At 36.9% G+C, this 16,515-nt stretch overlaps 1 protein-coding gene across 1 annotated transcript in view; it reads right to left on the bottom strand.

The window, feature by feature from the left end:
- MIB1 (mindbomb E3 ubiquitin protein ligase 1) overlaps positions 1-16,515 on the bottom strand; it is a 77,275-nt gene that overhangs the window by 42,489 nt on the left and 18,271 nt on the right. Inside the window, exons 5-12 of the mRNA XM_031066604.1 lie at positions 13,232-13,298; positions 12,241-12,445; positions 10,594-10,777; positions 10,118-10,262; positions 8,849-8,982; positions 7,732-7,839; positions 3,910-4,107; positions 1,335-1,486 (exon numbers count right to left, since the gene is read on the bottom strand). Of these exons, the coding sequence (XP_030922464.1) occupies positions 1,335-1,486; positions 3,910-4,107; positions 7,732-7,839; positions 8,849-8,982; positions 10,118-10,262; positions 10,594-10,777; positions 12,241-12,445; positions 13,232-13,298 (1,193 nt within the window). The remainder of the gene's footprint in view (positions 1-1,334; positions 1,487-3,909; positions 4,108-7,731; positions 7,840-8,848; positions 8,983-10,117; positions 10,263-10,593; positions 10,778-12,240; positions 12,446-13,231; positions 13,299-16,515) is intronic.

Here is a 16,515-nt window from a genome sequence, read left to right as displayed (position 1 = left end):
AGATTATGGTCACATAAAAGAACTACCACAAGACCTGAGCAAAAGCATTGCAGGGGAATAAAAAAAACCTAACAAAAAATACCCCATCAGCGTAACTGAGACAGGAAACACTGCTCCGGGCTAATGCTGTAATATAAGTAAAAAGAATTCACTACAGAGGAAGAAGTTACCAAATGAGACTTGGAAGAATTGTCTTCTGAATGCCAAAAATATGGTCCCTTCACTTGGTCCTTGACATGTTCTCATAAAGACCTTTTATGAGTACTGTAAAAAATGGTAAACATTTATTTGTCCTATCAACACTTCCAGCCACTACTTTTTCCTCACGAAATTATTCCATTCCACAGCATAGATAATTAATTATGTTTACTTTTTAACCATCAATCTTGATAGCTATGTTCTAAGAGACTAACCTAGATTTTAATCCCATATATTAATAATGGGTGGAATTTATACAAATTTACAGCCTTATTTCTCCAACTTCTCTCAACTGAAAAGCTGAATTTAGTAGTAAACAAGGAAACACACACATTTCTTCTTTTGTGTAAACTATACTAAATATTCTACCCGAGGATAAAGTATTATTGAAATCTTGTTGGCATAACCGCTTTGAAAAATACTGTTTATCCACAACATAATAAGGAATCAGCAACACAACTTTTCTTTAAGGTTCGATCTATGAAGGATTTTTCAAGAGCTACCTTAACTGAAAATTGAATGTAGCCATATAGAATGCAGTTAGTATAAAACAAACTATGCTTTAAAATTATTTTTTCAGTTGAGCTGCTACATAAAAGCTGAAATGCAGAATTCCTTCTAGATACACTTCTATGAAAATATAATTAACTGTTTCAAATACTGACAAATATAATCTAATGCAATAATCCTGAGTGCTTTAGAATTGTATAGTTTACTTAATTATCCACAAATAAGTATTTCTAAAAACCTCAAATTCCTTTATCAATTCCAATACTCAAGAAGGGAAACATAGCAGCATTTACTATTTTTATCCTATGTCACGATTTCACCTTCAAGATCTTAGTAACTTATTTATCAAAGCTTTTATTGGCAAAATTTTGTAGCCATGACAGGAAATTTCTCAGGAATTTGGAGTTATCTGGATATAGGCATTAAACTGAGCAGACTTCTAGCTTCATTCTAGTAAGGGCTTCCAAAAATTACAAAGATGCATAGCTAAGCAACATCAACATTTAAGAAATACAACTACATGCAGATTTAAGGATCTTCTGAAAGAATACCATAGTTCTACCCTCACATGTACTTGTTTTCCCTTTACATACAATAAAAAATAATCTTTAAAAAGAAATCTGTACCTAGGGTTTCCTCTTAGTGCAGCATGATGAAGAGCATTAAACCCATTGTTGTTGGTGATAGTAACATCTGCTCCAGCTTCTAAGAGTACAGCAAGGATATCATCACGCTTTTTACTTATTGCATCATGAAGTGGAGTGTCTCCTTCAGAATCCTAAAACCAGAAACAGTTTACATCAATTTTTGCATACATTCACATTAAAAAAATGTTAAAATATCATTAGGAAAACTGACTGCATAAACACAAAACAGCTCTTCCAGACCTGAGTGCTGCTATATTGCAGAGTTCAGAGCAAGCTGCTTCTCATCTTGCTCCAGTTTTGCAAATGCTTCAGTGGGAAGCCCCACCCTGAGCTCCACCATTGTACAGACACATTACTGCCAGAACTATGCTTTGTACCCCATGGTACTGAAGACACTGGGGTAGATAATGACTTCTCTATGCTGCTCATCCAGATGGAGTTGGATGCCCAAATCACCATTTATAAATAACAGGACAGCAACAAAAACTTATGTGACAGAGGGAAGACTAGACAGGCAGAAGGAGGCATGGAATTTTGAGTAATAAATGCTAAGTTTAGCCAGCAATTAACCATGTAGAAGACAATACCAAAATGACAGTGCGAAATTAAAGCATAGGCAAATCAAAATAAAATGCAGTCCAGGTACTAAAAGTAGGCATATCTGTTGTTTTAACTGAAGCATATAACTTTCCATGAAGCAAAAGCCAATGCCATAAAGCAATATTAAGCTTTTAACTTGTTATGGCAAGATTATATTACACAAGGTAGATGATAATACTTGACAGCACAATCGAACAGGCAAAGAATTTATACTTGTAGTTTAATGTTTTATTTTTCAAGTATCCCAAATAAGGAAAAAATACTTGTTACTCCTAGAAGCATTTTGTACATTACTTATTCAAGGATTCAAATGGTTGGACTGAAGAGAAATGCCATAGACTAACAGCGAGAAAACACATCCATTTAAGCTTATTTGCAGCTACATAGGCAAAATCTCCAGATTGATGCTTCCAGTAAAATTCTTGCACCATGTAAGTCAGGAAGTCTCTTGCCACCAACACTGACTCAGCTGCAAGCTAACACAGAAACGGAACATTTTAGCAATACACTAGTACGAAAACAGATCTCTACAGTGAGAATCAAAACCTGCCAAACAAAAAGTGCCAGAATATGGCACTTGAACCAGTGTGAACCAATTTGCCAGAACCAAATCATGCAGCTTTTATTTAGTTTAAATGCTCGTATTTCCTGTTCACAAACTAATATATGTTTCTGTTTACATAGTGAGTGGCCACAGTAGTAGAGTGCTGGCCAGCTAAATTCCAGTCATGCCTCAGTCTTACTCCCCTGTGCTTTCATTGACAAAATCAATCACCTACTCACATTTGCACATCGCAGTTCTTCAGCACACATGCTGAATCTGAAAGTTCATTTTTTTCAATAGCCAATTATATTTTCCAGATGGAGCATCCTTGCACCATTCTACTGACTTTTTCAACTGAAACAAAATTCTGTAATTTAGACTCAGGCAAATCCACTTTGGCTACCCATAGCTCCTATGTGACTTGCAATCACCTTTCACTGGTCTCAGCACATCAGACTCCTTATTATACCTACTGTTCAACAAACACTAAACAGGATCTGGATGGATATAACAGCTCAACCTCAGCAAGATCAAGACAGTACCTTAAGAGTCATGTAGAAGGAGATAAATAAACAATCACTATGCTCCTTAATTTCGAAAAAGTTTTTGCCCATCTTCTTTTATGTGGATATACAGTCCCAAAAAAGTCTGATTATTGACATGGCAAAGCAAGGAGGCAATATCTTGTTACCGCGTATCTTGATTTGCCCAGGCCACTACAGCTTTTTCTGATGCCAATCTCTTCAAACTTACCCATTCTCAGTTGTTTTACTAATGCAGTTCATGCAGCTGCATTCAGCAGTGGGATACCTGTTTATCTAATAGCACATTTCCACTCTACCTTCTAAACAGGACATTGCATTTATGCTACTGCTTCCATCACCTTCATTACAGATGAAATTCCCTATGAAATTACAGTACTTGAGATCCTACACATGAGCACTTTCTAAATAAAAAGCTGAATATTTGAAAGTTAATTGGACTAAATAGGTCTACCAATGATAAATCTATTTTGGGAAAAAATAAAAGGTTTCTTTTAACAAAACATTCCCCAGTATTGTTGGCCTGCTAAACTAGAGCTTGCAGAAGGAGCACAGAGTTGTGGGTTCAATATAGGAGTAATTAATCAGGAAGGAAAGTTACCAAATTAGAAATAACTACAGACTGTGAAAATACCAATTAGCATCAACTATAGAATAAACCAGGTGTCAATCTAGCTGTCAAGAAAACAAACAGACTGAACAGCATTTTTGTTACAGTTGATCACATGGTGGGGTAAAGGTTGAGACAGAGAACTTTACCATCTCTGTTCCTTTCAATCCCATTTACCATAATTTTTCTATCACCTACATGCAGCAAATCATAAAATTCAGTAGCTGCAAAGTGACCCTCCATTAAAATTTACTTTACCTGGAGACTGGGGTGGCAGCCAAAGTCCAGTAAAGTCTTGACAACTTGCAGATGACCTTTGTTGACAGCAATGTGGAGCGGAGTCTGCCTGCGCTTGTTGCGAGCATTCAGATCTGCGCTGCCTCGGTGCAAAACCTCAATCACAGCACCCTCGTCACCAAAGGCTGCATGATGGACAGCCCTGTCTCCATCCTTGTCCTGAAGTGGAAACAATTTGATTTAATAAGAAAAATAAGACTACCATGACACCATTAAAATACCCAATTAAATAATTGCTCAAACTGTAGCAATAGAGGATGAAGAATCACTTCATATATAAACACACATGCTCTAAAACATATGATAATCCACAGCATATATAACTATTGCCCTGAATCTTTGTGTGGTTTGTTCATCAAACTCAAATGGGTTTCATTTGGGCTCCTACTACAAAACAACCACTGTCAAGAAAATATACAAAACAAACGAACCAAAAACCCCACAGATTAAATCCAATGCCCAAACAGTATTACACTTAATATCCCAGGGTAGTTCTTCCTGTAATCTGGGAAGTGTTACGGATTCCAAACCATAGTGCAAGAAATGAGTATTTTCTTGTTCATATAATTTGGTTAGTATTTATTAGGATTTTTTCTGTGTCTTGGTTTTCACTTAAAAAACCTTTTCCAAAGGAAATTTGTGACTGATGCTGACATTAACTAGAAGTTCTGATTCTGTGCTGATGATTCACAGCGTTAAAACTCTGATTCAGTTTGTTTCAGTTTCACACAAATTGAGAATTAAAATGTGAAAGTCAAATTTGTCAGTTTGGGCAATTTTAACATTCATAGACGTTGACTGTACAACATGAAACATTTTAAAATATCAATCAAGTGATTTCAGCATTAATGACAGTATAGAAAAGACAGAAGTAAAATGGAAGTTTACATGATTAAATAACTTCCATAAGCTAGTTTCTAGCTAGGTATTTCTGCACAGTTTAATGTAACCATGCATTTGTAGGATTCAATTTTGAAAACAGAGAAACACTGAAAATTGTAAAATAAAATCATGACTGATCAAGGGCTCACTGCCTCTCATGAGCGAGCTTCTTCAGCAACATCTTTCTAACTACTTTTTATTATATATTGCACACTTCTAAAATATTTTAAACCTGTGCAAAAATTAATAGCTCTTAGCACAAACTCTATTTGCACAATGAGACTAGTTACAGCATTTACAATGGTGGAAGAAGACTTATCAACAAATTATCAAATGTATCTTTTTGAAAACATGGATATGGTTTTCAAGATAGTCAGGGCACTACATAGCAGCTTCAACAGCTTTTTGAAAAGACACTTTTATTCCTTCCAAATCAACTCACACTACCAAATTGCCTTCTCAGATTGTAGGAATCCTTCTCAGGAACCAACAGTCAAAACAAGCCAAAGCTTGCCCATTTGGAAGGGAAAAGGATCAGAAAAGGGACCTTCTCTATATTTTTCATCTGGTTATAAGGATCATTATGAGGCATACTTTATCAAGAGTGTGCCAGTAGCCCTAAACTGCTACAAGACTTGTATTTACAGAGCACTTGGTTTCACAGAGGCATGGTAATTTGTCTTTTCATATTTGCAGTCTGAAAAGTACACCAAGATGTTTATGGATGAAACCCATATAATTATTGAATGTTTTAGTTTTACCATATTTCAATTCTGAGACACAACTGCCTGATTTTATTAAGTCTTAATGTACAGAATTCCTACTTTAATGAGCAGAGGTCCAGTATCATGCAGGCCTTTTTTTAGCTCAGCATCAAAACAAATCATCTCAGAAACTAAATCCTACCCAATAGCAATAATTCATCTAGAAAAAGTTAGCAGCTAGTAAATCATCTGTCCTTAAGACTTACATCTACATTTAGCTATAAATCTAAATATTAAAAGCACTACATGTCTATACATGCCAACAGTATAATATAATACTGTTAATATAATAACTGACAACCATTAATGCCTTCAGTCTAGAAGGTTACATATTCTTACTACGCAATATCTACATCCGGGTTTTTGAAATATGCCAATAACCAACTGTTCTCTGACTAAACAGAGGCCACTTGTAGCCCACATTAAGACATCAGAGAAAAACAGAGGAGAAAACAATGAGGATATTCCCAGAAAATGTCATCATGAATGGATATACTCTGAAGTAATGACTTTAAGTGTAAAAATATCCATCTTAGCCATAAAGCAAGGAAAGTAAGGATTTTTATCCATTGCTTCCATGCCTCAGACCACAACAGTGAAGTAAATGGATTATATTTTTGCTCTCTGCTTAATGGGATGGCCCTGCTGACCTTTGCATTTTATAAACAATTATGTTTATAAACATTATATATTTGTATATATATATATATATAAAAATTGATAAACAGCTCACATTTTTAAAGTTTGAAAGATATAACTACAAATCTAATAATATTATGAAAATTATTACTATTATAATAACCAAGGCAATTATATAATCAAGTGAGAAAACAATCTTCACTTCAGCAACACAGTTATGTGAAGATGGCTTTAAAAGTCAAGTAAAATCCCTGACAATTTTTTAAGCTAGTGTAATGGTGCTTCTGCAGCCTGAGCAAACACGGAACTCTTCACAATTCTAGTGCTAGCAGGTGTATTGTCTTCAAACTGTTTAAGTAGTGCTTCTACCTATCTCTTTAATGCTTCTAACCCTCCCTTCAGTCCACCACTTGATTAACATGGCAGCTCTGAACACCAGAGTACAGACAAAAAGCAGTTTAGCCTAATTTTACCAGTACTGCAGTGAAAGCACTACTTCTAACGTGAAGTTATTTCACAGAAATCAAAGCACAGCAAGTATGTATTGCATCAATTTAAGCCAGCATGAAAGCCTTATAAATTAATGGTGTGTCTGTAAATATAAAATAATTTTAATTCCAAGAATTACATTTCCTCATTAATGTCTTAATATTCTTTAACTTCTGTATATCAAACACAATATAATGCTAGATGTTCAAGCATGTGAAGTTATTTTTCTGTTATGCAAACAGCAACCAGGTGCACAATTTCTCAGCATCCCACTAGTCTTCAGTTTATATTATTAATAAATCAAATTTGACAGATCCTTCTTGTGCCTCTTGCCTTGTGCAAAACAAGAAATGGTTGCAATATCAGAGTGCATTCTGTGCAAATAATTGAGTAAAAATCAATTCAAAATGCAAATATCACTGTATGCTGATAGGTAATTCTCACAAACAATTATTCTAAAAAACCTAAACAAGAGGCTTAAACCTAAACTTCCGTTTTTAGTCAGGTTTAAAAAAAAGGCACTGAAAAACTGGTCACAGACCTGGTAGTTTCTACCCAAAGATACTACTACTTTCTGCTTAAACTTGTTTTAGTTAAGAATTGAAAGATTTCTCCTAACTGAACTTTGTATATATAAGAAACATTGCAAGCATCTGAAGTTGGAGATGCAGCATCTACAAACATCTTTTTCCCCTCAATGCCACAGGCAGAGCTCCCATTGAATTCTACTGTTGAAACGAAACCAAAGGAAAGAAAGAAGGGTATGCTGGCTTACATAGCTCTATCATATTAGTTGTATTTCATTTAATAAGAAGTGGTAAGGAATTAGATATTGACCCTTTATAATACTGTTAGCAGGAGTCTAATTTAGTAGGAGTAGGAGTCACAATCACGGTAATAAAAGCAGTTTTACATTCTAGCATTTAAAAAGAAGGCAAGTCAAGAAGAATTGTTATGCATGTAACAAGTTTAAGGACACGCAAAGCATATTTTGAAATTTTTAGGTTACCTCTGCTTCTACATCCACGTTCTGTTTCAGAAGCAACTTCAAAATGTCGACATGGCCGTTCTGGCTTGCAGCTTGCATAGCTGTGTGTCCAGCACATTGCCCATTCACCTGGAATGCCAACACTTGCAGGTGAGGTTCAAGACACACACATACACACCTGTGAGGCTGTTTAGCAGTAGAAAACTTAACGCAACAGCACACGTAACACTGAATCAAATTAACAATTTTAAGATGCCTTCTTAGCATATATAGATCGCCTAGGGCTCCTCTATTTCATTTCTATATTAGCTAGACTGAAGGAAAGAGAAAGAAATGGATTTATAACAAACAATAATGATACTTGAATTAAAAACATTCATCTTTGGGTGACTCCTGTAAAGGCAAGATTTTTGAGAACAAGTCTCAGATTTATACCTGTCCTCTGCTCTATGGTACAACTTCCTTGCCAAATATATGCCAACAACAGGAGAGAATCTGAACAAAAACCCATGTTGTGTAAAATCTTAAGTTAAAAATCAGTGCTCAGAACCAAAGAAGTTCAGACTCTTATCTGCAAGCATTACTATTGCTGTAGTGAGAACGACTGTAACTTTAAAATATGTTCTATAAATGGAATCCTATAATTACTAAGCATTTTCTTTTAGACTTTTCAGTATTAGACAAGTTGGTAAAAGAAATCTGACAGAGATCAGATTAGATGATCTACCTTGTGAGTTTTAATAAAACAAAACAAACTCACAACAACAGCAAAAACATCCTGAAAAATCTACCCTCCTTCTTCTAACCCCCTTGAAAAAAGAAGAATTTGAAGACCCTTCAGTAATTGTGAACGTTTGGTTCTCTGCACCAACCCTGGCAGCCAGAGGCTGAAAAGTATCTTAATTTATGGCAGACAAAAGACTACAAAATCTGTCCAGCAACAAAGTATGTACAGCACAGCTGTTCACACAGCCCACACACATCTCACAGGACAACAAATGGGAGAAGAGATACTGGAACTACCTGTGTTACTTCTAAGAAGACGCACTACCTATTGGCAAGGAGTATTCAGAACAGCTGCCCTTCCTTTAGTACTAGAGGCCCCCCAAAAGAGATACTCCCAAAACAGAACACTCACATCCACGTCTGGCCTCTTTAGCAAGTCTTCCACTTTAGCAACATCTCCATTGGCAGCAGCTTTAACCAATTCTTCATTGAGATCTCCAGACTCTTGGGTTTCAAATAATTTTTTCAATAGCTGGGACAATCTCTCTGTAATTGTTAACCAAAGGGCAACTAAGATTACAATTCTAATTACAGAAGAACAGAAAAAAACCCCAGCTACATTTGTTTTGTTTCTAAGGCCATGTACACAGTAATACACAAACTACCATAGAACAGCAGCTGTAAAATGACTGAGTTTGAAATAAGAGCTGCACCCTAGTACCCTTTAGACAGTGGAGACTGCACATTAGACACTTCAAAATAAAGATGATCGAACCATAAATAGTTTTTCTTCTGCAAAATACAAAAGGGTGGGACAAGGTAAAAACATGAACTTATGTATTGCTATTACAGACTTCCTGACATCAGGTATAGCCTGTCTTCTGTGATTTGAAACACTAAGTTTTATTACTTTTCTAGACAGTTTCATGGCCACTGTACTCGGTTCTTTATTGAGAAAACTCACGACATCTATGCCTCCTTAGGAAAAAATCTAGAAAACTATGTAGAAAGTTTTCTTGGCATTAAAGCAAATATGTGAAGAGGAAAGAATAACTAGCTATGACTAAAAAAAGGAAAAATTCTAGTTTCAATTGAAAAGTGCCAACAGAACACAAAACATGCTGGACAGTTTTTCTGCCTTGTTATTATATGAATGACAGCATGTTCAACAAAACTGAAGTGTGATTACATAGACACCAAAAAATCCCACTGTAATTAGTCACAGGATGTCTGACTAAATTTTAAGACAGAAATTTTACAGAAATAAATATCCTGAGTTATAACAAATAACCACCTGCAACAGATCCCTTGCCTGTGCCTGCTATCTTAAACCACCTATTAAACAAGGAGGCTCCTTGTTACTGCCAGTGACACTCTCTGCAAGCCTCAGTCCCTATTTCAATCTGACGTCCCTTCTAACCATTTTGAAGTCTTTAGAGTGAACCTCCAAAGACACACCTGCACTGCGACCAAACAGAAGCACCTGATCAATATAACAACATCTCCATATTGACTGCAAGCTTTTTTCCCATCTTTCTCACATAAAACTTCAATTACTCAAACTCCAAGGCTATTATTAATCTTGCATACAAACAATGTATTAATATCTATTAACAATTTTTAATTAACACAAATACTTGCCATACATATGGCAATATTACTAGTTATTCTTCAAACTTACCACCAGATGCATTACTTATAGCAGATCCTGCTGATGCCACCTTTGAGACAGCTGCTGGATTATAGGTCCAAGATGTCCCACAAACCTCTACCTTTAAGTCACTGTCTGAATAGATCTGCTGGACCCGACCAACTTTACCTAAAGTCTGAATTAAAGAAAACATCAAATATAAGTGAAACATTTAGATACCTAAATATTTTATTTTTAATATTATATAAATTTTATTAAGTCCACTGTTTAACAGCACAATCACTACTACTTTTATATAGGTTTCATTAGGTAAGCAGATTGATGCACCTGATCGAGTTTTACACTGAGTTAGACGAAAACTTCAAAGAAAATCCCTTGTAGACTGCTGCAGCCTCCAGATACATTACCAATACTGTACAGGTACAACACCAATAATATACAGGTACATTACTAGAAACACTGCACAAGCTTGACCATTCTGTGAATGCAAGCACACAGCTACTCACTGGAAGCATTGCCTCGGCCCACTCTCCATGACCTCTCTGGAGAAGCTTGATTCGCTCCAGGTCGTAACACACTTGAACAAGGTCTCCCACTTGGAATTGAGAGGTTCCTCCTTCTGCACCTTGAGCAGCATCTCCACTTCGGACAACGTTGGCCTTGGTGAGAACAGCTGGATTAAATGTCCACCTAAACAAATAAACATTTAAAGAAGATCTTAAACACACAAAGCGAAACATATGTTTAAAAATCATCTGTTGTGTAATTTTCTGCTTGTATGCCTATAAACTTTCTGTGGCTGGATACTATAGATACTATATTTGCTGTTATGCATTTTTTTCCATAAACTTGCCTCATTAATTCATTAATTGTGGCTCATTAATTAATTTCAAGGATAAGCTTCAGAGATATACATTTGTAAAGGCAATTAAGAAATATCCTGCCTATGGGGAAGCAAGCTGACAGCAGTGTAGAAGTCCTGAAAGTAGCTATATTGTTACTTTATTTTTACAAGGATAGGAAATAACTGGTTGAAAAGCAGCAGATCCAAGTTGTCTCACAAGGACTGAAGTGTCAGGAAACAACATAAGAAGAACACAGAATTATGGCCCTTCCCCCCAGGTCAAAAGATGCAACATTAAGTTATAACAATACTTTTCAATTAAATGGATGTCCCAGATATATCTCAATTTTCAATCAAACTATCCTCTTGGTAGTTTAAATTGTGCTGATTTAGAGGCACTACACTGTTTCGTCAGGGAGGAGACCACAAGACAGAACAGCTCCTGTCACTGACTCTGCTGACATGACTGCCAGAAGAAAAGTCACTTGCATCCCTTTAGCTGGGAAAACAGTTTTGTTCTGCATCCCTTTGCAATATTAGCAAACTAATATCTTATATCTTGAGGGATATCCTGAATGAACAGTACACTGTTAATTCTTTCTGGACAAACCAAAGAGGGCAAACTCCATATACAACTGAAATGTTATTCCATTCACCTGCTACTTTTTAAAGATAAGCCCAATACTTGAGAGCAAGAGAACAGAAAACCATGTGGCCATAGGAGATTCAAACCCCGCTGTACAGCTGGGTTTGAGTCTTGTTAACATGGATGGAGCTAAGCAAAGTTCAAACCTAAACTGCTTGCAAAGAGTAGTTTTGGCTTCCCCAATACCTCCTATTCTTGGTCTGTATTTACATAATCTAACATTCCTTTGAATAATAAAAGGCTAGATATGGACCATGCCAAGGTGACTATAGTTTAGACAAGATCCCTCCCGAAGTTTGTTGCCTGTCCTCTTAAACTACTTTACTGAAAACCCACAATGAATTGCTATTACCTTGCCTATTGAAACCATGGGATGGATAGTTTTTCATTAAAAAGGAAGCTACTGCTTAAAACACTGCATTTTGCAAATAAGATAGTCTAGAACATAATTTCGTATTTTGAAAGTAAATTTTCACAAGCGAGAGGCACAGGAAAATTCCTTTTCCCACTAAAGCATCCTCAAAGTGAAGTCCTCATTACACATCTAGAAGGAAATCTTAACAGACACAAAAGGAGAAGAGAAAGCTTCTGGCACCAAGTAATCACAATCACTGAAGGCAAGGGAAGTTTGTGAGAAGCAATGATGAAGGCTATAGAACAAACCTGTTGCCACTTGGATATTGTACTACAATGTCATGGTCCTCATCGATGCCACAAACTGTGCCAGTTGTTGTTAAAGTTTCAAACATGCCATCAGTCCATCCTCCATGACCATGCTGCAAAGACTGCACAATTTCCAAGTCAAGGTCAATGTTTACAAGGTCACCTATTTGCAGCCCACCAGGGTTTCTGTTACCATTTTGCTCACCTGAAAGGGAGTAAGAAAAAAAAGTTTACATCAGCATACTAATTTTCCAAGCAACTTAAAGAGCAGAAGGTAATTTCTGAGACTCATAGAATTGATAAGGTTGGAAAAGACCTTTGAGATTTTCAAGTCCAACCACCAACCAAGCACCACCACCATGTTCACCATTGAACCCTGTTCCAAGTACCCTATCAACATGTTTTCAACACTTCCAGGGACGGTGACTCCACACCAATGTCTCTGCAACCATAGTGGCCAACAGGTAAAAAAAAACTTTGGAAACTCTGGCAACAGAACTGTGTGTTTCTTGTTGAGTTTTCAAGGCAAATAGCAGTGACGCTGGCAAATGCTAAATACTTGTGACAAGTTCCACTATGGGCTCTAACTGGGATCTTAAAAGCTATCATATGGTGTTAGACATCTGGACACATACAAGCTCTGGTGTCAATAAAACAACAGTGCTTTTGGGCAAGGAGATTACATCTCTTAGTATTTAAGCCAGCTCTGTAAGAATGAACAGCTATGTTTGGCTTTTTAGAAATACACTGCACAGGACACACAACACAATTAATAACTTAATGATCACTTAAAAGCTCCCTTGTCATCCCCTTGGCACACTGATACCAATTAGAATTTAGAAAAGCATGACAATTTATCATTAGGACATAGAAATGTTACTATTTACACTTCACTAGTAAGGACAGTACTTTTGGATGACATTTAGAAAATAAAGGGAAATCCAGAGTGAGTATAATTAATACAAATCAACATGAATTTACTTCAGCTTACCTAACACAGGACAATGGTCTCTGTAGAAAGAGCCTCCTTTTGCATCTTGAACACATTTCAGGTCAGACTACGGAGAGAGATTGAGAAAACTTTAGTCCTCAGTGACCGAGTCTCCAGGTCAGTGAAACCAAAACTGAAATATTTAATTGAGAAAGGCTGAAAATTATATGTACAAAAAACATGTCCCATGATGCACATAATCTCTAATAGTTTCCAATCTATCAGCCTTGACATTCTCAAGACTTTAATAACCTTTAAAAATATAAGAGGCTATAAAGGATGAGAAATTTTTAGTTCAAAGACAGGAATTAACACAAAGCACCTTTGCATTGTTCTATTTAGTTATTTTTCCTTTTAAAAAATAAGGAAATATCATTTAATGCCTGCCAGTGCTGCCCACTCTTCCCAACACTTTTTGACAGATCCATGTTTAACTTGGAAGAAAACTTGCCACTCAGATTCTATAAAATGAAAACTTCTTTATTAAGAATATGAGGAAGGGTATTACTTCAAAAAAGCCTACAAAATACTACACTGAGCTAAACATGCTCTTTTTAAAGAGAAAAGTTTTAAAGTTCATCCTTCATAAAACTGTTTCATATTATGAGAAAGAGAAGCTTCAAGTGTGGTAACCAACTCCTACTCATAAAGCCAGCAGATTTTCTATAATTCTCCTTTCCTTTATGTGTAATGCTTAATTCCAAATAGCTATCATCTGCCATTGTTCCTTATGAAACAATTCTCACTAAACAAAGGACATTTTTGTGTGCAAAATAAGTGGGGAAGGAGATCAGAAACTGCAAAATGTCTCAGAATATTCTATGGCATGGGGGAGGAAGTAGGGGACAGGTGGTGGTAATGATATAATTAACCACAACTAAACATACTTGAACAATTCTTTTACCCCTGCCCGGGATTTACTGACAGACTGTCCTCCTGAAAAAGGATTAAAATGAAAACTCTGAACTCTTCCAAATCATCAAGGCTCTGAAGAGCACAATACCACCCTTGGCAACTGGTAAGCAGAAACAATACAAAATTCAATCTATATAGAATGTACCATCACTTTGGAAATACGATGAAGACAGCCAGAGGAAAACAATGAGATTTTAGCCGCTCTTCAAATCCCCTGAGGAAGCAGAGAAAGCTCGCTCAGCACAGCAGCAGCAGGCCTGCGGCAGGATGCTGCCACCCGGTGGGCAGGTGCTGGGTTAAGCCCTGCCGCAGACAAAGGGGCTGCGCGGCCCATCCCAGATGGCAAACTCATTCATTCCCCGGAACCAGGGAGACTGAACGTGCCCGGGAGCACCGCGTCTCACCCACTGAATGCAAGCCCTCCGTGTCAGGCAACAAGCAGCTGTCTGTGAAGGAGACAAGGAGGGGTGCACACGCAAGAGCTGCTGTCACATTCTTCAGAACACTAAGAATAGAGCGCAGGAGAGTCCAAAGGCTCTCCTCCCTGCCAGGCAAAATCGGGGTGAAAGACTGCTTGTGTTACAGCAAGTGTTAATGCACTGAGCAGACTGATGGCTAAAACCTAGCAGAAGAAACAAAATGCTCATTAAAAGGCTAATTACTATTTTGCAGCTAACATTACTAGGAAGCCTGTTATGGTATCCTAAATTTTATAGAAAAAAACCCAAAACTCAGAAACCTGCACATTTTACCCTGCCTGCACTGTGACCTGCACACAGTTTATTTCTGGAATATAATGATATGCTTGGTTGAAAAACTAAATGGTAGATTGCTGTCCAACCTCAGCCTCACAACTGTCTTCCTTTCTCTTACATGATGTAGTCAATGTTTCATTGCTAAAGAATAAAACAAGAGTCTGATCTAACTATAGCAGAAAAGCAAGGGAATGTGGCTTTTTTTTTCTTTTTCCCAGAAGCCTTCAACAAAATAATGGAGGACCCAAAACACACAGAAAGATAAGACACCGACAGATATTAAGGTAGCACAAAATAAACTTATATACTGTATATAAGCAGAGTGCCTTTGGCAATGTGGCAAACAGCACTACTAAGAAAAATACTTTATCAACATGATAAAGGCCTGCAAATACCTTAAAATATAACCAAACTCAAACAAGATTCTGGAGTTTTAAGACAGAAAACTGTAGTTAGTTGTATTTCAGTGCCACAAAAGCTGGGTAAGCATCTACAATTTTCCTTCTAGCACTCAGCTGTTATACTTCTCAGAGAAAGAAAATAAGTTTTCTCTTGCCCAAGTAATTTAAGTAAAAAATCAGGGATGATGTTAAGCTCCTGGTCACACTACTCTGAGGACCACATGGCAGGAGGCCCCCCTAGTGCACATGGAGCAAAAACACACATGGATGGAGCCTGGATGCACCAGGCTTTGCACTTCAGAGAATCCCACTGGGATTTCTAAAAGTTACCCTGAGACTTCAATATCAATCAAAATAGCAGATTGTTTGGAGATGACATGTGCAAGTGTAAAAGGGGAAGTACCAAAACAAGGGATGTTAGAATACAAGTTTTAGACTCACAGTGACACTATCAGAAAAAGAAGTAACAACTGTGAGGCAGGGTATAATGTAAATACATGGTGGAGATGAACAAATCAGCATTTCTACAATGACTTGATGGAGAAATCATTTGATAAACTTCAAGTAGGATTCTTTCAGGAAACAGAAAAATAAGCTAAAGATCTTGTAGAATTTGTGTACGATTAAGAGACAGAAAGCCCAGTTAAGCAGGTAATCAATCAGAACTCAAGGAAAAGCATGCAAATCAGACATTGCACTGCACAACTTGCAGGTCAGTTGATGCACATGAGCAATGGGTAATAATGGTCTCTGCCTACCATGGAGAACTCTGGTCTTCTAGCACTCACACTTTAACTTCCTAAAAATCTGCATTCCAGCAGCATGTGATTCTATTACATAGAGATCACGACTTGCCCAGTCAAATAGGAAATACAGTAAATGTACTTTGACATACCATCCAATTATACCAATGGAAATAAACAGCAGCAATTTCATCTTCATAAAACTTCAGAGAATGAGAAAATGTAGAGCAATGTCAGCAGTGCTGCCAGATGGTGCAAAAGCACCATTATCCCCGACCTTGAGGAGGAAAACAAAGCTGAAGGAGCAGCTGACTACAGAAATAACTTTTAAGTTATTCCAATCAATATGGAATGCCATCCATCAATACCAGGGAGGAAGGATCCACAGACTTGGTAAGAAAACAAGCTGTGCTGCTGAGAAAAAGAGGAATGTTTGATCCACATGCACTGATGTAGCATCTAACATCAGC

This window comes from Geospiza fortis, unplaced genomic scaffold (genome assembly GCF_000277835.1).
Source record: "Geospiza fortis unplaced genomic scaffold, GeoFor_1.0 scaffold53, whole genome shotgun sequence".
Lineage (NCBI taxonomy): Eukaryota > Metazoa > Chordata > Aves > Passeriformes > Thraupidae > Geospiza > Geospiza fortis.
Note: the sequence above shows the minus strand (reverse complement) of the source record. Positions and strands in the feature narration are given on the sequence as shown.